A 25,821-nucleotide genomic window follows, 5' to 3' on the forward strand; every position below is an offset into this window, starting at 1 on the left:
CTGCAAATAGGTCGCTGACATTGTTGATGCTGCAGGAACGGAAGCTAGCTCGAGTGCCAGAATTGTTTTAAACATACTCTCAACATTCCCCTTTGCATCCCAGGAATTACTGAGCATGACGGCTGGCATGAGCTCTACATTTTGCTTCCTTCCCTCTTCACGCCAGACAAGATACAGCGACTTGTCCACAGTCACACAGCACCGCTATTTTGACTCTGCTTTTATTAAGATTTTATTTGTCCCCCACACCCCCAAAAAATATTTTTTTACTCAATTTAAATGTGGAAATAGTTTCTTAGCACTCATTCATTGGGGCCAGTTAACAGTTGTAAATAATATAGCAAGAATCAGGGGAGGATAAGCGATTCCTCTGACCCATATAACCAACAGCACAATGCATGGAGTGTACTGTGTGTGTAAAGTGTGCCTTCGGGTGAAGGGCAGAGTGCAGAAATGATGTTAGTTAAGGGTAATATGATTTTGTATCTAAAATGATGGAGAACTGCTTTTGGTGACAGGATTATCTGGAAAATGCTTCAGCTGTTTATTTCATTATTCCCATTCTTATTTCCTCTCTGTTACTTGTACAAAACCCGGTGGGTTCTCAAAGACTAGATAGGGCAAAGATTACTTTTCCCAAATCCATTTCCTCTACTTTCTCGCACACAGCAAGACTACATGGCCAAGGGTCCCTGGCAGTAGGGGCGATCGTATTACAGATTTGGGGTCCGTGGGTTGTAAGTAGAGAGGACAGGGTCCACTTGGCAGTCCATTCTTCAGAACCTCCCATGTACAACTGCCTACGGTCTTTCTCCAAGCAGAGACTTTAGTCACATGGAGGAAGGAGTCTGAGCCCCAATATTACTGATGGAGGAAAGCCACCTGCAGATCAAAATGTTCACCCTACTTTACAAGTGGGGAAACTTTTATTGTGTTAAATCACTGAGATTTCAGGGTTTGTCAGATTACCAGCATAATGCACCCAGGGTCACATTAACTAATAGAGTAGGCATTGTCTACACCAAAGCTTCTTCTTAAAGATGATGGAGACTCCATCACCTCAGAATACACAAAGAGGATAAGATTTCAAACAAGGACAGCAAGGAGTTCCATGCGTAGAGAAGCACTGGTTAGCTTCAGGGCGGTTGTCTGTAGGATTCTAAATGAGAACAAAGCCTACACCCATGATCGTTGGTTTATCGAAAAAAACTTTCAAGGATGCTAATGTGCATTTATTGCCCAGGACGCTCAAAAGACATAATAATCAAATTCAAAACTGCTGCCTTCTCCCTACTTTACTCTTAACAAAACCAATTGTGAAAGTAAGCATTGCCAGGTCTCTGTCCAGAAAATCCGGTTTTTGCAATTACCCAGGATAATAAAATTGTCCCGGCTGAATCCAAGACCTTGTCTGTAAGGGTTCCTCCACTTCTGTGGCCAAACAAGAGTGACAGCAGGCACTAGAGTAGAAAGTACACAAGAGCTCTGCATGGGGGCAGGAGGCAGGCAGAGCATCAAGATCCAAGGTCATGCCAGGGACGTGACCTTGACAAAGTCATTAACATCTCTTGGCTTCTGTTACATCATCTATTAGATGGGGTCCCTGAAGCCTAACTGCCTAACTTGCCTGGGGGAGGAGGGCTGGGGAGATATAGATCAACATTCTTTCAAATAAAAGGAAGAAAAGAAGATGAGGGCCTGGGTGGCTCAGTGGGTTAAAGCCTCTGCCTTTGGCTCGGGTGATGATCCCAGGGTCCTGGAATCGAGCCCCACATCGGGCTCTCTGCTCAGCAGGGAGCCTGCTTCCTCCTCTTTCTCTCTCTCTGCCTGCCTCTCTGCCTACTTGTGACCTCTGTCAAATAAATAAATAAAATCTTAAAAAAAAAAAAAGAGGAAAAGAAGAAAGGAATGGAGAGGGAGGGAGGGAGAAAGAACAGATTGTATTATTTCCAGAGAGATGTGTGTATTGAATTAGTGAGGTGTCTCCAGGTTTGGAAGTTCCATAGAAAGATCGAAGTCATATAAGGGAACCGTGTGTGAGTATGGGGAATGATGCTAAGGACAGGAGATGTTGTTGGAGGCAGGTACCATAGTAACATGGGCCCCTGGGCTATGCAAAGGCTGGGCACTCACCATAGTGTGGAATGATGGTCCAGGCCATGGCAGACGCGTAGATACCCCCCGTCATCCAGAAGATGCCCAGCCAACTAAGGTGTTCTCCTCGCTTCTCCCGAGATAAGAATTCAGAAAAATAGGCAAAAACAATGGGCAGGGAACCCCCAATCCTGCATAAAGAAAATGCCAAAAAGAGAGAATCGAGTCATATGCTAAAAATGGTCATAACAGAAGCCTCATTGCCTTATACCCCACCCTTGTGAATTTGAAAGACCGGCCAAGGCAGGGTCAGGTTTATTTGACCTTAAACACTGACTTTACAACCTTTTTCTAAGGTTTAACCTTGACATAATATCTTTGAAGTCAAACACAAAACTTAGTCCAAGGTTTTCTGGGAGTACCACTGAGAGCTCGAGTAGCAGGGTGCATGGAACCCTGGCATGCCAGGGTCCAGCAAAGCCCTACATGTACGTACCCTATGCCTGAGAGGAGTCGGCAGAAGAGGAAGGCTCCGTATCCCTGCACGAAGGAGGAAAGAGAGGCGAAGGAGGCATTGAGGGCCAGAGACATACTGAGGACTCTCTTCCTCCCCAGCTTATCAGCCAGGCCCCCCAGGACGAAGGCCCCGGCCATCATTCCTAGGTAGACTATCAGCCCTGAAGGAGTGGGGTGAAGAGAGAGAAGAGAGGGAGGAAAGAAGAGACAAGACATTAGAAACCATGCAATGTGCTAGAAAATCCGATGCCTATTTTTATGCATTCTAGAAATCCCGTGTCCCAGACATAAAAGGTGGACTCCAACAGATGTTCGCAGCAAATTGGAAGTGCTATACAAATTCAAATTCTTAAGAATGTTATCCAAAAAAATAGCCTCACAGATTGATACATATGTGCACATCCTAAAATAAATCAACCATAGCTCAGTCTGATGCACCTTTCTTGAAGATGGGTCTTATATGCATAATCTGCAGAAGGCAGTGTTGTCATTTTATTTTTAAGCAAAAAAGAGTGTTTGTGTTATAAAAATCCCTACCTGTAGGGTAAGTTTAAAGAGAGAATTTCCAGGAAAAAAAATGGCCAAAAGGGTGTAAGGTACATGGTAAGGAAGAAAAAAGTACAAGCGTAAAACAGCAATTACCAACAAGCCTGGCTATTTTGTTACTCCCAAAAGAGACCTCCTTCATGCTATAACCTATATTCAGCTTCCTTAGGGGAGTGCAGAAGAGACTAGCAATGAGCCTTCCTTTCTTTAACATATGCAACCTATATTTGCCTGCTAATAATAAGATCAGTTCATTTAAGATATCATATATTGTTGTTGACATGTTTATGGTCTTCCAGTGAAAGTCAGCACCCTCACAGACATGGCCTATCTCCAGAAGCACACGGACAACTCCTTCCTGCTAAATATCGAGCTTTTACTAATTATCAACAATGGTGCTGAGTGCATACGTGATTTACTCTACCTGTGAAGGAAACTTTGCAGACCATCCTTCACCAGGAGAAAATAACTGGATGCAAACTATGGAAGAATCCTTTCCCCAGCCTTAACTGTAAATCGAATGAACTATCTTTCTCAGAAAGGAAGCCTCTGGACCTGCAGATGCTTTATTTATGCAGATGTGTGTCAAAAAGGGCCAACATAAAGCAAAGAGCTTCAATTAGCTGGTTAATGAACTTGAAGCTGGTCCCCAAAAGGAAAGATTTGACTACGATCTGTTTTATCTTCCCCATGACAGAGTTCCTTCTTTTATCATCTGATTCTATGAGATGAAAAGAAATTTTAACTTTGGTGTTGTCAACAGTCTTCACAAAGATTTTCTTCACTCACCTGGGTTGTAACTCTTAGCCTTATGCTATGGAAGATACTATTTCCTTTTACATTTCCCTCTATGCTGTTACTTCATGGAATATGTCTAGGGGTCTACAAAGTATCTATTAAATGTCTATTACTAAGTAAGCATTCTTGTAGTTACTGGGGTTACAGTGGGGTCCAAACACATGAAAATCCCTGGCTTCACAGAGCTTACATTCCAGTTGGGGGAAAGAGATAATAAATAAATGAGTAAAATATACAGTTTGTGGGTGACTGATAAGAGTTCTAGAGAAAAATAATATGAAGGAGGGAAACAGGAGGAACCAGGGTAGGAGGTGGCAATTTTAAAGAAGATGGTTCAGGGAATCCTCTCTGAGTGGGACATTCGGGAAAAGACCTGAAAAAAGTCAACCATGGGGATGTCTAGGGGAAATTGGTGAGCCCATGCTCCTGGTTCTGCCATTTCTCTGCATCCTTGGAGGACCCACAGAGAAGTAATAGGGTGAGGGTCCCCCCTCCACCCTATTTCACCAGTCTCCCAACTCAGAAAATGTGATGAGTAATTTCCCACTAATATTAGGTCACCAACACTTGTGTTTCAGAAAATGAGTCAAGACTTGCAAATACAACTCATATTATGTGTCATGCTGTGTCGTAATAATGTGTGGGTCAGTGTGCCCTGCTAGACTATGAGTCTATCAACGATCCAACCCTGACCAACAAACGGTCTCTAACATCTAGTTCCCTGCAGACTTAATCATGCTCAGTTCTTAGCCATTGTGAGTCGTGTCCAGCAGGACTGCCTTACTCATTGATGGAGGCTTACATCTATCTTCTGCTGCCATGACCCATGCCCACCACATAAGCCTGAGTGAGGGTCAGGCTGCAGCCTCCCTGTTACTTTTACCTGGTGGTTCCAGTCCACACAACTGGCTTTGTGCCTGGTCCTGAGATCCTGATCTCCATGTTGGTTTCCAATTAGCATCTGATACCCCAACTGATTGGAAAAGATTCTGTCCATGGCTAACCATGTCTTCCCTAGGAAAGAACTGGATTCTACTTCCTCTGACTTGGTAACCCACTTAACATGATGGCCATAGTCAGGAGCCTCGTATCTGAGATGCCCTGTCCTTTTTCCCCTTTTAGATGGACCACAGGGATGTCACCACCAACCCAACATAAAGTAGGATTTCATATAAGCCCTTGTTCTTGGGAATTTAGATTTCTAGACCAGAGCAGAGAGGGAACATTTCTTTCCAAGTTAGGTCTGTTCAGCTTCCAAACTTTGTTGGCCTCAGTTCAACTCCTTGTCAAGAATTCCCGATACCCCCATTCATCTTAAAGAATGATACTCTCATGATACATGGTCAATAACATTTGGGATAAAGAAATAGATGTTGAAGAAAGGAAGGGAGGAAGGGAGGGAAAGAGTCCTGCCCAAATTACAAAGCAAATGTTACAGGTGCTTTAAATTGGTGAGTAATATGGCAATAGATCATGAGAGCCTAATATATCACATCATAGCACCAAGATAGCACACACAGAGTGAGCCCCCGCCATTAGCCTGGCTCCCTTGAAGCATCTCAAAGGCATTGTTGGTCCCACTTAATGCTCGCAACAACCCAGTAGATACTAGTGTTCCTGCTTGATAAAGGAAGAAACTGATTCACAGAGAGTCAAAGTGGTTCCCCAAGGTCACATACTAGTGGGAGTACCAAGATTCTGATCTGGGAATTCCAACCTCAGAGCTGACGTTTTAACTACTACGCTTTACTGTTCTTTATAGATAAGCACCAAACAGATCTCTTGGCTCTGTATTAAGTTTAATCTTTCCTTGTTTGCTCATCTCCAGAATGGCTTGCTAAGTGGGGCCTGGTTCCTTCCTTTCAAGGCGTTAAACAAAACATATAATGATCATCTCCTGATGAGAAACAATGTTCCAATAAAGGCATGTGCTGGGCATTATATAAACACAGAGAAGGAACACAGTCTGGATACACTTTGCTCAATGTGGGAAAGTTTCCAAAAGAAGTCATTGCGCTGTGGGTGGAGGTCATAGAGAAGCTGGTCAGGTTTCCATCTTGGTGGTGGGGCAAGTGCGTCCCAGGCAGGGGCAGGCAGCAGGTGCAAAAGACAGAGAGGCAAAAAGAACACTTGATATGTTTGGGCAGTGGCGCCCAAGTAGTTCAGTGTGAGTAGAGCAGAGTGCACATGGGGGAACCTGGTGAGGCACAGAGGTGAGACAGTAGAGCGGAGACCACCTCATAAATGGCTCGTGTGTGTGTGTGTGTGTGTGTGTGTGTGTGTGTGTGAGAGAGAGAGAGAGAGAGAGAGAGAGAGAGAGAGAGAGAGAACATGTATGCATCTTTGGATGCATGCACATGTAGTTATGCGTGTGCACGGGGCTGTCTGCATCACGTGTGTGGACCTATACATGGGGAGGAAGGGAGATGAGAAATCAAAGGAGTGGTCAGGAGATTGGCTAAGAACTATCTGCACACTCCTTACCTTGGTCCCCCTCCAGAGAAAAACACTAGCAGCCAATTAAAGTTTAGTTTCCTTTTCTCAATAAAACTATCCTTAGCACTTCTCAAATGTTACTGCGCACACATAAATCATGGGAGGATCTCATTAAAATCATATTTTGATTCAGCAAGTCTGGTGTGGGGCCCGAGAGTCTGCATTTCTTTTTTTTAGTTGAGAGAGGCAGAACACATGCAAGCCAGGGTAGGGGCAGTGCAGAGGGAGAGGGAGAAAGAGAATCTTAAGCAGGCTCTGTACCCGGTGTAGAGCCCTCTGAGATCATGACCTGAGCCAAAGTCAAAAGTCAGATGCTCAACTGACTGAGCTAACCAGGCACCCCTGAGATTCTGCATTTCTTCTTTTTTTTTTTTAAGATTTTATTTATTTATTTGAGAGACAGCGTGAGTGAGAGAGAGAATGAGGCAGGCAGAGAGGCAGAGGGAGAAGGAAAAGCAGACTCCCAGCTGAGCAGGGAGCCCGACATGAGGCTCGATCCCAAGACCCTGAGATCATGACCTGAACTGAAGGCAGACCCCTAACTGACTGAGCCACCCAGGTGCCCCCAGATTCTGCATTTCTAACAAGGCTGGTGTTGCTGATCCATGGACCACACTCTGAACAGCGGGAGGCCGTAGCACACGCATCTTCTTAGAAGCGCAGTAAGGGGTAGTGATGAGAATCCCAGCCATAGAACCCCCAAATCTCCTTAGCTGGTTGTGAGATTTGGGAGGAAATTCTCACACCCTCTAAGGGCCTTCCCACCACACGTCTAAACTGAAGACTAGATCATTTCCAAGCTGCCTTCCTACTCATCTGTCTTTTAAAAATATAAATCAGGGGCGCCTGGGTGGCTCAGTGGGTTAAAGCCTCTGCCTTCAGCTCAGGGCATGATCCCAGGGTCCTGGGATCAAGCCCCGAATCGGGCTCTCTGCTCAGCAGAGAGCCTGCTTCCCCCTCTCTCTCTCTGCCTGCCTCTCTGCCTGCCTCTCTGCCTGCTTGTTATCTCTGTCTGTCAAATAAATAAATAAAATCTTTAAAAAAATATATATATATAAATCATGAACATTGATGTTGTGTGGATTTCGCAGGAAGCACATGTTCAGAGTTTAAATGTAAACCCAGACACACATGCTTGATTTAAACTATCGTGAATGCTACAGGAGACATGTGTAGGGACCATACGTGGCCAGGGACCAAAAGTAGCTCCTAGGTCACCAGAGTGCAATCTTGGCCATGAACATTGGGTCAGTTACTAAACTATCGTCACTCAGCCCCGAAACCACCCTTCCAGCCCCTAGTTTGTCCACCAACACCTGTGCATTGCCCACCAGGCGCTGCTAGGCCTTGCCAATAGGGGGCACTAGAGAGAGACAGGGACCGAGGGTCGTGCGCTTTCTGTTCCCATGAATTCCACCCACGCCTTGATCACCAGGCAGCAGCAATACCGTGCCGCACGGGAGCGGCTGGATCCAATTAGCAGAAGCAGCCACATCCTGTCCTCCCCTCCTCTCCCACACCAACACCAGCCAGCAAGGGTCCCCTCTCTAAAGATCTGAGTTAGAGCTCCGTGAGCTCCCTTCTCTGGGCTTTTGAGGTATGATAATTCCATTCTCTTCCCTTTATTCCCCTAGTCCCAGGTGGCAGCTGCTGGTGCTTGCCCTCACTATCTCAGTGTACTTTATAAACACGGTGCGCTCACCCCACTCATCATTTTTTATATTAAATTCTCTCTGTTCCAATAACTAGTTATGAGTTGTGTCTCCTGACTACGCCCTGACCGAGGCAGACACGTCAGCAAACTGATGCAGCACAGAGATTGGATATTGAGTCCAACTCCTTCGCTTTACTAGCTGAGGATGCCGAGCCCCACATCAGGGCAGAGACTCTCCTGGAAACTCCCTGCTGGTTCAGGAACTGCTGGCACCATGCTTCTGGGCTCCTAGCCCTGAGCCTGGTGCTACTGTCCAAGGCAGAAGAAGAACTAGAAAAAACAGTAAGAGTTCTTCAAAATGCCGTTGCAGGGGATCAGAATATGACTCCCCCCCACCCCCAAACGTGCTGCTTTGGTCTAAGGATTATTTTGAGCTGAAGACGGTTGAGAAACAGCAGACCCCAAGGGAAAGCTCTCTGCCCTCCTGCACATTTGCCTAAAAGCAGGCTTAGGCTTTTAATCACTGCAGGCACTTGCCAGCCCAGAGACAGCACCAAGAGGGACCCACAGAACAATCCTTCCTAAACAACCTTGTCTTCTGTGAGTTTGCCCCGTTTGCCATTCTGGGAATCCTACCAGCCTTTTCCTTCATCTCCTTCTTTCCCCTACAAATATACTGCTCTTCGTGAAGTTGGTAAGACCAAAGTCTTAGCCATCCCTTTGAATGACTCCTGTGTCTGGGCACTGCACGTGCTTATAAACTGTTTTTCTCTTGTTAATCTGTCTTTTGTCAGTTTAATTCACAGGGCCTGCAGCCTGGAACAGCTGAGGGAGGAAGGTTTTTCTCCTCTGCACTTGTTGGCAGGCTCTGACAAGGAAGAATGGGAGGAAAAAGGGCAGATCCACAGAGAAGAGAGATATACAATTAACAATGCCTCTGTTCTATTAAATTCATTTAAAATCTGTCTTTAGCAGAGGAAATTAAGACAATAAATTTGGATAATTGAAATGCAATGGAGTTATCAAAAATTACTTTAGCACGAAGCAGATAAGGGACTAGCTAGAAAACTGGAAACCCTATCATTTTTCAGTTCCACTCCACAAGCTCGCTGGCAATATTAAGGAAATGCCCCCCAATACACGAGCTTTTTAAGGAAATTAAAAATGAAAACTGTTACTTGCAGAGTAGGGTGGGAGGGGGATGAAGGAGGTAGATGTGGGAGGGTGAGAAGGGCTTTTAATCCGTGATAACACTGCAGAGGAAATGAAATATGCCTCCGTGGAAGGAGGAGGAACCCACACAGAGGAAGAGCTTGAAAGCAAGATGATCCGGCTGTGGGTCCTGGTTCTGGGATTTACCCACGGCAAGACCATGTGCAGCCCATTCAGCATCCTTGATCATTGCTCCTTCTTCGTAAAAGCCAGGTGCTGGTCTTGCAGGGTTGTTAGGCTGACATGGGATTACAGCTGATTGAAAGTACCTAGCAGGATGCCCGGCACAAAGTAAATGCACAATTAATAAAAGTTGCTACTGTGGTTATGAGCAGGGCTGCAGAGAACTGGCTGAAACCTCAGAAAGCCACAGGATTAGAAAAATGAAAATAAGTTGGTGGTATTTTAAAATCAAACCAACCATATATGAAAGGACAGAGACTAGCAGAAGAAACTTATTTATAGCAGCATGCCCTTTAAAAGCACCTCCCTCCTCGGTACCTGAAGCAGGAGCCAGGTTCCAATAAAGAGCATTTTGGCTTTTTTTTTTTTTTTTTTAACTAAAACATTTTTCAAGTTTCCTCTAATAAAACTTCCCTGGGAATTTTTTTTCTTTTTCCTGACTCATACTTAAGCTGCCAGATTGTCATCTCCTTCGAGAGGCATCCCTGATGTTCCAAACTAGGACTCAACCAATTTCTTCTGTTAAAGGGGCAGAGAAAATATAGTTCACTTGTCAATAGTTTACTTTGCAGATGTCCTGTGGTCTCTGCGAAATCATCGTCTTCTTCCTTTTTTTTTTTCACAATCCTTTAAAAACGTACAAAAACGGGCCATAGTTTCCAGAACCCCTGTTCCAAAGGAAATTCTGTCCTTCCTGCTGGTCCTTCAGCAACATACTGTTCCTTCCTTCCTAGCACATATGCCTGTTTGCTATTATATAGCAACATCGGTCCAATCCCTCAGACCACAGTCTGCTGGATGAAGGGACTGTGTTAGTTTTGTTCGAGTGAAATTCTGTGTCTTCAGCGTCCAGCTCAGAGGCTGGCACATGGTAAGCACGCCATTAAAATTCATTCGAGAAATAAATATAAGAATTCATAATCACTATAGAAAAATCTGAAAAATAAAAAAAAGTAGAAAAGTGAGTGCAAAAACTGTCCACCCCAAGGTGTTCTTACAGCCTGTGTTGGTCTTTGTGTTTCTACCTGTCTACCTACAAGGCCATATTCTGTTTACCTGGTTGAGACTAATCTGTACTGGAAGTTTTTCCATTTGATAAATAACTCCACAAAGGATATCTTTGTGTCCTTTGTGTCCTTGTCCGCCTTGCTGGTCATTTGCGCAGAATTGATTCCAAGAAATGAAATCATGAGGTCAAAAGGGCTCAGTGAGTTTGTGGCCCCTGAGACACGATGCCAGAGTTCTTTCCCAAGAGCTCATATATACATATCAATCTCTTGCGATCTCTAGAGATGCTTTTTGTGTAAACGCAAAGCATTTACGTTTTGCATCAGAGGCAACAGGATGAAGTACACAATTAACCAAAGACAAAGAAGTCATTTCTAACTCTTTTTTTTTTTTTTGCTTGAATACATAGAAATTAAATGCATTAATTATCCTGGGAGGATTCTAAGCTCTCTTTCCCTACAACCACTCATTTATTGGACTGTGCTTTGTAGGGATCAAAATCAGTACCTCCCAAATGAACTATCTCCATTCCATTTCTTTATTATTCAGCCAAATATACCTTTCTTTTTAAAGATTTTATTTATTTATTTATTTATTTATTTGACAGACAGGGATTATAAGTAGACAGAGAGGCAGGCAGAGCAGAGAGCCTGATGTGGGACTCGATCTCAGGACCCTGGGATCATGATCTGAGCCAAAGGCAGAGGCTTTAAACCACTGAGCCACCCAGACGCCCCCCAAATATACCTTTTTAAAGGGCAATATTTTCTTGGACTAGGGCCTGGGAGGTTAATGTGCTAAAGGTTTAACGTATACAGGAATCCCCTAGTGAAGTCTCACTTGGGTATTGAGTAATGGAAGACCATCAGTTTATCTATCTGCACACCTCCGTGTGATCAGATGCATTAGGTGAAGTCAGCCGAGTGCTGTGTGTGTACGACATGTGGATGCTTAGAAACTTCTGGGATGAATAAACACCTTCTTTTGGATCCAGGTACTTGGCACAGAAAAGGTTTGGCTTTAATAATTTGACAAGTAAAAACCAATCTGGCAATCATGATGTTGGACTTTTCTAGTACTTTATGTGTCTAATAAGCTCAAGTGAATGAATCTTTGGAAGCAGGTTAACTTTCCTAAACTATTGAAAGGTGGAACTCTTCCCCAAATCTCATATAACATATTTATTTAGAAACGAACACATGGAGGAGAAAGGAAGGGACAAAGGAACTAGTATCTGTTTAGGTTCACTACATGCTAAGTATTTATATAGTAGGTGACATAGGTAATAATTTTAAATTGCCATTCCAACAGTGTGAGAGGAGTGTTAATATCTTGGTTTAACAGATGAAGAAATTGAGATTGAGAGTTTTCCTCTCTGACCATAATTATTATATAAAATATCTAAGGGGAACCTGGGTGGCTCAGTGGGTTAAAGCCTCTGCCTTTGCCTCAGGTCATGACTCCAGGGTCCTGGGATCGAGCCCCGCATTGGGCTCTGCTCAGCAGGGAACCTGCTTCTCTTCCTCTCTCTGCCTGCCTCTCTGCCTACTTGTGATCTGTCAAATAAATAAATAAAATCTTAAAAAAATTTTTTTAAATATCTAAGCTTTCTGACATCTGATGGAAGAAATCCATGCTTGCAGGTGAGTAACTCATCAATGACCCAGATTACAGAGTAACCCCCAAGAGAAAATACACCAGGACTATTCAGGGACACTTGGGTTGGATAAGACATTTGTCATTCTGCGGAGGATACACCACACTCACTCACATCTGGCCTTCAGCTCAGGAGAAGCCACAGCCCTATGAGTAGAGTAGAATTACCCCTTCTGGAAATTCTAGGTTCTGTGTGAGGCCAACAGGTCTAAGACGGAAGTATGCAGACAGACTGGGCAGTCTGAGGAACAGAAGCCCCTTGCTTTAGCAACATTGTGTAAGGGGAGGACCTTAAATCAGGAAGGGGTTCTCTCTTCAACCATACTTATGGGAAATAAAGAGCCTACAAGGCAGCCTGGAGACTTCACCATCCCAGTGCTGTGTGACCAAGCTTAAGCCACGAGGCAATATTCTGGGCAACCCATGAGCCCGTAAGGAGGCCAGGCCCCAGATCCCCAGTCATGTCTTTGGTGAGTGGAAGACAGGCCCACAGCCATGGTGGGAGCAAGGGCAAAGGAAGGATTCAGGTCATTAGTAAGGTTTCTGTCCACTAGCCCTGGGGCAAAGTGGTACCTGGTACTTCCCTCAATCTTCTCTCACATGGAAACAAGAAGCATCAAGAAGCATTTCCTGAGAATACTGCGAGAATCTTGAAATTGCCTTGTTCACACACTACCACACTAGAGATCTCTTAGAAAAGCAAAGCTTCCCTTCAGGTACCTCCCACAGCAAGTGAGAGGAGGTGATGCTGGTAATGGAGGGTGTCACCTGGGCTAAAGCCAGTGACACCTGGCTTTAGAGGTATGACATCTCTGACAGCTGTCCTGGTACTGTGCACATCTCAGATGTGATCATGACCCGGTGAGACTCAATGATCCCTCGGCCATTCCATTAAAGACCAAGTCAGGGCTGCCATTGTGGTCATTTCTAGAGGGTGGACCAGTCCAGAAGAATCACAATAAAGCCAGTTATGGAGAACAGCCAAGAGCCAGAAGCTGAGAAAGGAGTAGATGATAAGAGATCAGGAGAGGAAACCCAAGTCTTTGCAAGGAAATTTATTAAGCCCCATTCTCTACATGTCAGGGAACCTGGAATAGGGTCATAAATATAAATAAATCCTAGCCCTCTGCTTTCAAAAAACTCACAATCTAATGGAAATAAAGAGGTAGGGAAATGGGGAGTGGTGGATCAGGGCAAGGGCCAGAGAAGGGAAGTAGCAAGGGCTCTGGCAAGCTGATACATGGGAAGAGGGTGATGGGTGAGCTTGGCAGTCTTGGAAGAGGCAGATGACTAGTGGGACAAGGGTAGGGCTGAGTGTCACACCAAGGGATCAGAAAACTATGCAACTAGTTATTGGCCAAAGTCAACCCAAGATCTTCCAGAACTTAGTTGCCTTTTTTGGTACAATCACTCTGCACCAAACTGGGCCACCTTGTCTTCAAAGGACACTATCTTCTATGTTAGAATAGAGTTGATCTGCAGCCAGCCTGGAAAAGATCTATTTTCATCTCTGGAAACACCTGGATATCTGGCTCTGACTTTTGGGCAAGATAGGGGCAATGGTATTTGTGACAAGCTCTTTTAAGTCTGAAACTCCCCTGGCAACCCCTTGAACCAGTTTACTGATGGTTTTCAGTAGTATAACTGCTTGGTCATCCCGGCTTGATCACAAGACCAAAGGGACATGACGGCCCCTGGGGGAATTTCAGCCTTGAGTTCTCACAGAGTGAAGATTTCTTGAACAGATCTTGGTGATTCAATATGGAGGCAGGTCCATATGGGAATGAGGAGGACCCTGGAGAGAGTGCCTGAATGTCTCTTAAATCCCCAGTGCTTGCCTATATGATCTTCCTGCATCCTTTGCTTTAAATAAAGGCCTTATGTGACTATACTCAGTGGAGACTTGCGAATCCTCTCAAATATCTGAAATGATGAAATATTTTCACCGCCTGACTCAAGGATTGCAAAATCAGAAGCCTCCAGGGGCCAGGTCAGGAAGTGAGGATAGTCAGCCAGGCACACCTAGTAAGGAAAACATGCTGATCTAAAGGGAGCAGCCATATCCAATGTTAGCCAACTGCTGTGTTATGAAATATAGATGCTGTTTCAAGGATTTCAAAAAGCAGAAAAATCTGGATTTCTAAATAAAATTCTTTGCTTTATAAAACACTTTAGCAGCACAAAGGGCTGATATCCAAGATCTATAAAGAACTTCTCAAACTCAACACCCAAAAACATAATCAAGTCAAAAAATGGGCAGAAGACATGAACAGACACTTCTCCAATGAAGACATACAAATGGCTAACAGACACATGAAAAAAATGTTCATCTTTATTAGAAGGAGATTCAAGTCAAAACCACATTGAGATACCACCTTACACCAGTGAGAAAGGACAAAATTAACAAGACAGCAAACAACATGTGTTGGAGGCAATGTGGAGAAAGGGGAACCCTCTTACACTGTTGGTGGGAATACAAGTTGGTGCAGCCACTTTGGAAAACAATGTGGAGATTCCTTAAGAAATTAAAAATAGAGCTTCCCTATGACCCTGCAGTTGCACTACTGGGAATTTACCCCAAAGATAAAGATGTAGTGAAAAGAAGACCATCTGTACCCCAATGTTCATAACAGCAATGTCCACAATAGCCAAACTGTGGAAAGAGCCCAGAAGCCCTTCAACAGACGAATGGATAAAGAAGATATGGTCCATATAGACAATGGAATATTACTCAGCCATCAGAAAAGATGAATATCCAACTTTTGTATCAACATGGATGGGACTAGAGGAGATTATGCTGAGTGAAATAAGGAAAGTAGAGAAAGTCAGTTATCATACAGTTTCACTTACTTGTGGAACATAAGGAATAACACGGAGGACATTAGAAGAAGGAAAGGAAAAGTGAAGGGGGTGAAATTGGAGGGGGAGACGAACCACGAGAGACTGTGGACTCCAAGAAACAAACTGAGGGTTTTGGAGGGGGGGGGGGGGGGATGGGTGATTCTGGTGGTGGGTATTAAGAAGAGCATGTATTGCAGGGAGCACTGGGTGTTAAATGTGAGCCTGAATCTTGGAACACTATCTCAAAAACTAATGATGTACTGCATGGTGACTAACATAACACAATAAAAAAAGAAAGAAAAAAAAAAGCACTTTAGCGGCAAAGCAATTATTTTCCTCCAGTGTTTGAGAAGCCTGTATGGCAAGAGAGCTATACAGGTTTTAGTAGAATGTTAGGAATGTGAATATTTATATTTTCATTAAAATAAAATGTTTCTCATGGTTCAGATCTCTTCATTTTTCTATTCCTATGACAACTTGCCTTAATTTGGCATTTGCCTTTTTATTAGGTATCAATTACCCCCTGGATAGTACTAGTCGGTGCTCTGGTTTTGTTGTTGTTGTTGTTGTTGTTTAAGATTTTATTTATTTATTTGACAAAGAGACAGAGAGCACAATAGGCAGAATGGCAGGCAGAGGGAGAGGGAGAAGCAGACTCCACTGAGCGGGGAGCCTGATGCAAAACTCGATCCCAGGACCCTGGCATCATGACCTGAGCCGAAGGCAGTGGCTTAACCAACTGAGCCACCCAGGCGCCCCAATGCTCTTTCTCATCGTGGAGTTTTCACACTGGTTTTTTTTTGTGTTGTTGTTCCACTTAGTATGTTCTTTATTCATATCTTCACATGGGTGACTTCTTCTCATAGTCCAGCCCCAGGCTCCAAGAGGCCTTCTCTGATCACCCATTCATAGTGATTTTCCTTTCAAAGGTGGAATCAGGCCAGTTAGAAGGCCATGACATATATTCCAAGGGAGCAATGCTGACAGCATGGGCCTGGGGTGGTAGGCAGCAGTGAGAGGGGTAAGAAGTGGCTGGATTCTGGATGGGTTTAAAAGTAGAGTCAAGAGAATGGATGGTATTTAAAGCAGGGATGACCAGAACCTCCAAAGAAAGGTTTACAGAGAAGAGATCCCAGGACCAAGTACTGAAATGTTCCAGTGTTTAAGGGTCAGAAAGATGAAGAGAAGCCAGTAGCAGAGACTGGGAAGGACCAGTGGGGGAAGAGGGGCAAACACCAAAAAAACTAGAAGGAGTCCTCAAGGCTGAACATCAGTAGGGCTGGAGAACTCCACAGAGTGAGCTGGAGACAGAAGGTGCCTTTGGGTATTAAAATATGCTTAGAGAAATTGCTCCCCTACGTACATATTCAACCTTAGGGAGTCGATCATAGTTAATTTAAGATAGCCATCTTCATCCAATTCCTCTTGCCAGTGATTTATTCAGGGAGAGAAATAAGACATATGGGGATATTTGTCAGAGCCTTCTGGGCAATATTTTTGTGCCTAATAAAAGCAGAAAAACCACTTTTTTGCCACCATCTCCTACTTTCTGCTTGCAAAGCCAGTATGGGAGGATGGAGCGCTTAGAGCTACAGTGATCACCTTGTGACCATGAGGGAAAGGGAAGGAGAATGACAGAGATGCCAGGCCTTATGCACTGACATTAGGGAACCACTGACCCACCCCTAGATCCACCCAGTTTGGGAATTCTTGATAAGTAAATAATAAACATCTCTACGATTCAAAGCCATTGTTGTCAGCAACTGAATACATCCAAGACACATACTGCCTCCTAAAAAAGAAATCATAAATAAAAGATCATCTGATTGATTTATATAGTCTTCCTTAAGAGCGAAAGACAAGACAACCTGGTATAGAGCAAAGAGCTCTGTGCCAGATGTCAGGGGACCCAGGCTCCACTCTCTGAGTGTCTGACCTTGACCAACTCACCTGCTCTTGGGGCTCAGTTTCCTCTGGTTAGAGACGAAAGGCATGCTAGTAGTTTTCCTTTATCCCTTCCACTTCTAATTATGATGACTCCATAGTGTTATAATTAATGGCTTATGCCTTATAATTTGTCATCTTATCTCCTTTCAAGGATAACCCTTCCCTTTCTGGGACCCAAGATTGGTGAGGCAGAGGGGCCAAGGAGAGGATAAAACTTTTCTGGGTCATCTCCTACAGATCCCCAACAAACTCTGAGTCAGCAAAAACTCCAGCAGTGAAACAGAAAATGCTCGCTCGGCACATTCGAGCAGCCCCAGCTACCCCCATGGAGTGGAAAGTGTCCACATTCCATCTGTTCAGTGGACCCCATGGGGCATGTCAGAGGTGACTACAATCCCAGGACCACCTATCTGACTCTCCCTTCCCTCATCCCTGCCGGGCTACTATTTGAAACTTTTTCTGGAAACTGAAACAATGCTCTGCAAAATGGAAACCAGCTCATCTGGGCTTGTGCAGCCCATGATTTATAAATAAAGAGGGATTTTTACAACCACTGGCCTACAAAGGACCATTTTAACCCTCTGAGCCACCCAGGCGCCCCTACAAAGGACCGTTTTAGTTGAGCAGCTATGAACTCCACACCGGACATGATTCTTGGCGGTGTAGGTATGGGGGAGTTCTTTTCGCCTCTGCTGCTCTGGTCTCTACAGGGTGAAGGATCATTCCTTGGGAGCCTTCCCATGACCTAATACAGGAGGGCAGCATGGCTCTTCACTCTCTGGACAGTCTACTTGGGCTGATGGCCTATGCCTCAGGGACTGCTGTGAATCCCCAAAAAGTCTGCACCTGCCTTTCTGGTGCAGCTGGTTGGGACATGGACTACATCCTGCTCTCACCTACAGAGAGAGGCTGTGTACCCCACTCCAGCACTCCCATGGGGGCCCCATGCTTGCATTGTACTGGAATGATGTATTTCATTTAAAAGGATTTTTTCAGGTTAACGGCACCTAGAATCAACTTCCACGGATGGGACAGCAAAGGAAAGGAGAAGCAATAGACTTTGAAGTCAGACCTACTCACTGGTCTCAAGTCCTGGATAGGATTTGAGTAGTTAGTAGTAGTGGTAGTATTACTAACTACTTTTGACAAGTTACTTCAACCTCTTGGAGCCTAACTTTTCCCAACTGTAAAATGCTGAAAACAATGCTTTCCTTGCAGGTTGCTCTAAGGATGAGAAATGTCATACAGAAAAGGCCTAGTCCAGAATGGTTGCAAGGGAAGTTATATTATCAGATTATAGCCCTTGGTGGGGGCAATATAATTATTATAATTGGCTTTCAAGTGAGAAGAAAGGTCATAGAGGTTGTACAAGGCACTGGGAAATAACTGAATTTTTAGCACTGGTTCTCCTTTGGCTCTGGATACACCTGTGCAAGAGAAAGTAACTGCCCAGCCTCATCACTGGAGAGTAACCCCCGGTGAAGATGAGTGGCAGTGATTGACAAACAAGACAGGAAAATGGCTTTAGGAACTGAACAGTGGGCCAGCTCGAGGCATCTCCAACATCACTTTGCTCATCATGTAAATGGGGGATTATCACTCTGGCCATCTCACGGGGTCATTTAAAATTCAGAGTATCCATGAACACCACTAAAGATTTGTAAAGCACAATGGGGCGCCTGGGTGGCTCAGTGGGTTAAAGCCTCTCCCTTCCGCTCAGGTCATGATCCCAGGGTCCTGGGATCGAGCCCCGCATCGGGCTCTCTGCTCTGCGGGGAGCCTGCTTCCCCCTCTCTCTCTGCCTGCCTCTCTGCCTACTTGTGATCTCTGTCTGTCAAATAAATAAATAAAATAATAAAATAAATAAATAAAAATAAATAAATAAAAATCTTAAAAAAAAAAAGATCTGTAAAGCACTGTGCGACAGGAAACGTGATTTTCGGGTGCAACCCCGTTTTCTCGTGCTGACCAAGGTGCAGGAGAACATCCCAGCTATCATCACAAACATAAGAAGGAAGCCTTTCGGGGACGGTTTCTACCGAGAACCATAAGCAAAAACCCTGACCTCTCAGCAGCTCCCACTACCTCTGAGAGTCTGTAAAATGCCTAGTTCCAGAACCTGGCTGCACCCGGAATCACCAGGGAGCTGTTAGCAAATGCCTGCGCCCACACCCCACCCACAGAGATTCCGACCTAATTATTCTCCAGCAGGGCCTGTCTGTGTAACAGCTCCTCAGGTGACCTCAGGGGCAGCGGGGGCTGAGAATGCTCGTCTAGAAGTGGTTCTCCGCTGGAGGCAATTCCCTCACTGCCATCCACTCCACCGCGCCCTTTCCTGGGGGACCCTTGGCAACAACTGGATATACTTTCGGTTATCGTAAGTGGGAGCTGGGTGCTTCGGGCATCTGACAGGGTCAAGGCCCGGGATCCCGCTAATAGCCTTGAATGCCCAGGACAGGGCTCCAAAGCAAAGAATTATCTAGCCCCTAAATGGTAATCATGTGTACTGTTGAGAAGGACCACCCAGAGGACTGGTTTAAAACAGGCAGTTGCTGGGGCACCTGGGTGGCTCAGTTAGGTAAGCATCTGCCTTTGGATCAGGTCATGATCCCGGGGTCCTGGGATTGAGTCCCTCATCGGGCTCCCTGCTGAGCAGGGAGTCTGCTTCTCCCTCTGACCCTCCCCCTTATGCTCTCTCTCTCTCAATAAATAAATAAATAAGTCTCTTAAAAAAAAAACACAGTCTCTGACTGTACCGCACAATATGGCTTAGCAATATTTCTGCTCCCTCCTGCTCCCTGCTCTCCAAAACCTTCTCACTCCCCCATCAGGAGATAGGACCTATTTCCCCTCCCTCTTGAAATGGAGAAGGTCTTTATGACAGCCTCAACAAATAGAATGCAGAGGAAGTAACACTGCCTACCTTCTCAGACTTTGTCACAAAAAACCAATATGGATATACACACACACACACACACACACACACACACATACAGACACACAAATGTCTGTATGTGTATATGTGTGTGTGCATGTATGTGTGTGTGTGTGTGTGTGTGTATATATATATATAGCTATATATCTCACATCTTCTTTATCCATTCATCAATCAGTGGACAATTGGGCTGCTTCCATAATTTGGTTATTGTAGATAATGCTGATATACAAACATTGGGCATATGTATCCCTTTGAATCAGTGATAGACACACACAGGAATATTACTCAGCCATAAAAAGGATGAAATCTTGTCATTTGCAATGACATGGATGGATCTAGAGAGCATTAAACTAAGTGAAGTGAGTCAGTCAGAGAAAGAACAATAACCAGATGATTTCACTCATACATGGAATTTAAGGGAAAAAATGAGGAAAGGGAAAAAAAGAGAAGACAGAAAGAGGCAAACCAAGAATCAGACTCCTAACTATAGAGCACACACCCACGGTGACCAGAATGGAGGCGGGTGGGAGGATGGCTGAAGCAGGGGTCGAGCATGAGGAGAGCACTTGTATTGATGAGCACCGGGGGTCACATGCAAGTGTTGAATCACCACATCACACACCTGAAACTCAACTACACTGTATGTTAAATAACGAGAATTTAAATAAAAAACTTAAATGTATGGCTTTTGCTTGTCTTTCTCTCTCAGAATAGGCACCTTGGCCACCCTGAGCCAACAAGTATGAAATCTAGCTGTCTAAAAGCTACCATGTTGGTGTAGAGAGACCATATAACGCAAACAGCCCCCAGCGGGCACCAGCCGTGCCTTCAGATGATTCCAGCTCCACCTGCTGGTTGCCCCAGGTAATGCCAAGTAGAGCAGAGGCCAGATGTCTGCCCAGTAGGTGGGTTCATTAGCAAAGAAAATCATGTGAAGGTTTTGTTTCTACAAGGAATATATGTTTGTTTGTTTGTTTGTTTGTTTGTTTGATGCGCAACAATATACAGCTAGAACAAAGCCCATGACAATTCCGTGAAAGATCCATGCCAGGCACCCCTTGATTGGACCCCTGATATCAAAGGCTTTATATACTTTTACAGGGATTGGGCTACTCACATATTGAGCCCATGCCCAACCCTGCAACTTCCCCTCCATCTGTAATAAGTATGTCCGTTAACTTAAGAATTTCCCTCATTCATTCCTGTTGTAATTTCCATGGGACTCTCTTTCTTTTAGTCAGCAGAAAGCTGGGAAAGGTCCACCGTAAATCCACCAGCTTAAGGAGTATTTTTGCAATTGTACAGAAACATTGGCGTCAGTGGACCCAATGCAGGCAAAGGAGGATACCATTGGTTTGCCCTACATGTCACCAGTACTAAATGCAAGGGAACAAGGGACTGAGATGCCAACAAGTGGGTGTCCTTTGAAAACACCAAACACATTCCTACATTTAATGTCATTCTTTTGTCATTCCTTTGAATGATTTTTTACATATAACTGGAAAATACCTCCAGGTGAGCTGAAAGGGCATTAAAAAGAAATGTGAATTCATTCGTCAACCACATAAGAGCACGGAATCTCAGAGAAGGACTTCAGAGCAGCCTGATCTCAGGCTCCAGTCTTTACACAGTCTTTGTTTTCTTCATATTTGGGCCAGAGGGATAATATTGGATGTGGCATTTCAAGTTCCCCTGTGCTGTTTTATATTTCATATCTCTTGTGTGAGCTTCAGTTCTGCCTTTAGAATAAAACTCATTGATCTGTGTCAACTACCCTTGCATTAAAAAAAAGCAGAGCACTGGGTGTTACATGCAACTAATGAACCATTGGACACTACACCAAAAACTAAGGATGTACTCTACGTTGGCTAATTGAATTTAAATTTTAAAAAAGCAGAATGTAAAACTGCAAAAGAATAAATTTAATTATATACGTGGTACAGTTGGACATTAAGTATTGCATATCAGCCCCCTCCCTAATTTTTAACTTTTTTAAGTGGACATCAAAAAAATAAAAGCATTTTGCTCTGTCTTGCGGGGTGCAGACAGGCCTTGATAGACTCATCTATCCTCGAAATGTTCTGAACCACATTCTGAAAACAAGGAGTTACTGAAAGCCCTGGCCTTGCATTGATTTTCTTTGATATACTGTTCGTAAGGAAGTTGTGGTTTTGAAAACAAAGTAGTTTTATTCCATAAAAAATACTTCTTAAGCCCAAAAAGTAGTATGCAGAGTTTTCCTTCTTGTTTGATAATAAACTACCGAGACACCCTTCACATAATAATGCTAATAAGTCCTCACACATATATAAAAGAACAAAATTCACTCAGTGCTATGACTCGCCTGCTTTGTGTGGCCATCGAGCAGAGGGAATCCCAGGCACGTGATAATATTCAATAGTTTTAAAAATAATAACAAAGGAAGATTTCCTTTTTTTTTTAAAGATTTTATTTATTTATTTGACAGACAGAGATCACAAGTAGGCGGAGAGGCAGGCAGAGAGAGAGAGAGAGAGAGAGAGGGAGGGAAGAGGAAGCAGGCTCCCCGCCGAGCAGAGAGCCCGATGTGGGGCTCAATCCCAGGACCCTGAGATCATGACCTGAGCTGAAGGCAGAGGCTTAACCCACTGAGTCACTCACGTGCCCCAAGGAAGATTTTCATTAACAAATGAATGCATTCTCCTTGTCTTAAAGGAAAACGACCACTTGACATCAAGCAGAGCAGAGCCTTCAAAGCTAACAACATTTTCACAGACTTTTTCTTCCCCAAGTGAGACAGTTCTAGATGAGCGACCCACTAAAATGCAGCACTTGAAGGAGCTCAACTCTCATCTTTCTAAAAGCTCAGGAGAGAGTCAAGAAGAGAATGAGAAGACAAGTCACAGACTGGGAGAAAATTTTTGCAAAAGACACATCTTGATAAGGGACTGTTATCTGAAACACGCAAAGAACCCTTAAAACTCAACAAGAAGGAAATGACCTAATTTTAAAAATGGGCCAATCACCTTAACAGACACTCACAGAAGAAGATACGTATTTGGTAAACAAGTGTGTGAAAAGGTGTTCCACATGGGGTGTCCTCAGGAAAGTCAAATTAAAACAACAAGGAGACACATCTACAAGAATGGCCAGAAACCAGAACACCAACAGTGCCCAATGCTGGCCAGGGCGTGGAGCAACAGGAGGTCTCATTCACTGTTGGTGGGAATCAAAGTGGTAGAGCCACTTTGACAGACAGTTTGGCAATTTCTTACAAAACCAGACGTATTCTCATCATATGATCCACCAATCGCATTTATCCAAAGGAGTTGAAAACCTTGGTCCACACAAAAATCTGCATGCAGTTTATAGCAGTTTTATTCTAGTTGCCAAAACTTGGGAGCAAACAAGATACCCTTCAGTAGGTGAATGGATAAAATCAGTGGATCCCAAAATTGCAGTACATCCTGACAGTGGAATCGTAATCAATACTAAAAAGACATGAGCTATCAGTCCATGAAAGGACATGAAGCAAATTTAAATGCACATTACTAATTGAAAGAAATCACTGTGAAAAGGCTGGTTGATCCAACTATAGAATATTCTGGAAAAGGCACCACCTTACAGAAACAATTAAAAAAAAATCAGTGGTTTCCAGGGATTGGAGTTGGGAAAGGGCTGAATGGGTAGAGAACAGAGGAATTTTTAGGGCAATGAAACTACCTTGCATGATACTATAATAATGGATACATGTCACTGTGCATTCGTCCAAATGCATTGACTGCATAACACCAAGAGTGAGCCCTAAACTGAAAGTCAAGTACAAGTTTTGGGTGACAAGGATATGTCCACATAGGTTAAACAATTATAACAAATGTATCACTCTGGTAGGGGGGCTATACTGGTCATGGGGGGAGACTAGGTATGTGTAGGGGCAGAGCCATGCGTGACATCTCAGTACCTTCCTCTCAATTGGGCTGTGAACCTAAAACTGCTCTAAAAAAATTAAGTCATAAACACACACAAGCATGCACATGCACACACACACACGCGCGCGCACACACACACACACAGAGGGAAGGAAAAAGACAAAGAACTAGACTAGCACAGAAGAGAGGAAGCCTTGTCACCAACCAACGTAAGGCAGCTTGACCTTAAAAGTCTGCAAAAAATAATTTGGCCTGAAAAAATATGCAATGTCATCAACTGAGAAGATCTAGCTCTGAATTTAGGTGGCTTATTATCACCAAGCCATCAGTTTAGTACAATAACAGCCATATAATAAGTGATAATAATAATAATAACAACGAAGATATCTTGAGCATCAATTATAGGAAAGTCCTGTTTTAGGCAAGTTAAATGCATAGAACTCATTGAATCCTCCCAATACTCTATAAAGTAAATCCCGTTGTCATCTCCGTTTTGCAGACAAGGAAACCAAGGCACAGAAAAACTAAACCACTTTCCTCAAATCACCCTCCTAAGAATTAGCAGAGCAAGGACTCAAACCCAGGCTGCCCAGCTCGAGGGTGCATGGAGCTCCATTACGTCACCGCAACTATGACTTGTCACAAATGCGGGGAAGGAGAATGTCAAGATACAAAATAGCAAGACCTAAGAGTTGTCTAGGCTTTGTGCAGAGCTGGCTGCTTTATCAACTTTATCTCATTCAGTCCTCACAAAAAAAAAAAAAAATGCTTTCCCCTTATTCCATCTATGGGAAACTCAGAGAATTTATGACTTGCCCAAGGTCACTAACTGATCGATGACAAAGCCAGTGGCCAAAGCCTTGTGGCCAGACTCCAGCGCCCACAGCATCATTTCTCACACTGTGCCACCTCTCTGCTGGAAGTAACCTATGGTCCTCTAAACAATCTACACAGTGCTTGATGACATGGAAAGAAGTCCTGCTCCGTGGCACAACCTCTTTTCCGAAGACCGTGTAGGAGAGAAAGGCAGGATGGTGGAGTAGAATGAGTGAAGACTTTGAAATCAGACAAACCTGGGTTGAAATCCCAGCTCTAGCAATTATCGTGTAACCTAGAATATAGATCTCTGAGCCTATTTCCTGATATGTACGAATGGGGTGAAACTCCTCTAATCACTATGGTGACCCTGAAGGTCAAATGAAGCAGTGTGTGGAAGTTCTGGCCCCTGAGACCTTCCCATCATCTATAGCCCTGGAACCATTTCCTTGACCACACCAGGGGGCCCATAAGGGCATAGGAAGTCCATCTCTGCTCAGGTAGCCTGCCTGCCCTTGGGCTGAGTCATAGCGTCTTCTTGGCAAAACCCAAAAGAATTACACAAATACGAGCTCTCCAGATTAGGACCACATTCCCTTGACTCCCAGCATTTGCCCTGGGAGCCATCAGGAGCTCCAACCATACCACAGCTCTGTTAATGAGGTTGCCAAGCAGCGGGGTGGCAGAGAGACCAAGAGGGCATGAAATCATTACTGACATTGCCAACTTGGCCTAACAGGGACCCAGGGTGTCAGTTGAGAATACCACAAAGCAAATTAAGGGCTTGCAAATGTTTAGATCAACTGGGGACTGCACGGATTGGTTTCGGCCTTGGGTTTGTTTTGTTTTTTTGCCCTTACCAAAAAAAAAAAAAAAAAAATGGATTCAAACTTAAAAGCACATAGCAGAATCTTTTAAATAAAAATACAATTTAAAAAAGCAACTAAAATTCTAATGGTTTTTAAAAACTTCGGGTGATAGTTTTGCTCCTTAAGTCATTCTTACTATTTGTACATACTCAATCCCTTTCAGTTCCCTACTGGTCATATATGACACAGTTTAATCATTTTAAATGGCCCCTTAGTTACACATAAGTGGATTAAACAAATTTTAAAAAGCTTCCAGGAATAACTCTCTATTGCAGGTGTTTTCTTTATTTTATATTCCAATCTTATTCAGAGTGGCTTTAAATCAGGGCTGGCAAACTA

At 43.9% G+C, this 25,821-nt stretch overlaps 1 protein-coding gene across 2 annotated transcripts in view; it reads right to left on the reverse strand.

Annotated features, from left to right (window-relative positions):
* Positions 1–25,821, reverse strand: part of LOC111152576 (synaptic vesicle glycoprotein 2B) — a 183,527-nt gene that overhangs the window by 44,282 nt on the left and 113,424 nt on the right. For both annotated transcript variants that reach the window (XM_022511064.1, XM_022511065.1), the window contains exons 3-4: positions 2,591–2,771; positions 2,134–2,285 (exon numbers count right to left, since the gene is read on the reverse strand). In XM_022511064.1, coding sequence (XP_022366772.1) covers positions 2,134–2,285; positions 2,591–2,771 — 333 coding nt within the window. The remainder of the gene's footprint in view (positions 1–2,133; positions 2,286–2,590; positions 2,772–25,821) is intronic.

This window comes from Enhydra lutris, unplaced genomic scaffold (assembly GCF_002288905.1).
Source record: "Enhydra lutris kenyoni isolate GAN:26980312 unplaced genomic scaffold, ASM228890v2 scaffoldscaffold29, whole genome shotgun sequence".
NCBI classification, from domain to species: domain Eukaryota; kingdom Metazoa; phylum Chordata; class Mammalia; order Carnivora; family Mustelidae; genus Enhydra; species Enhydra lutris.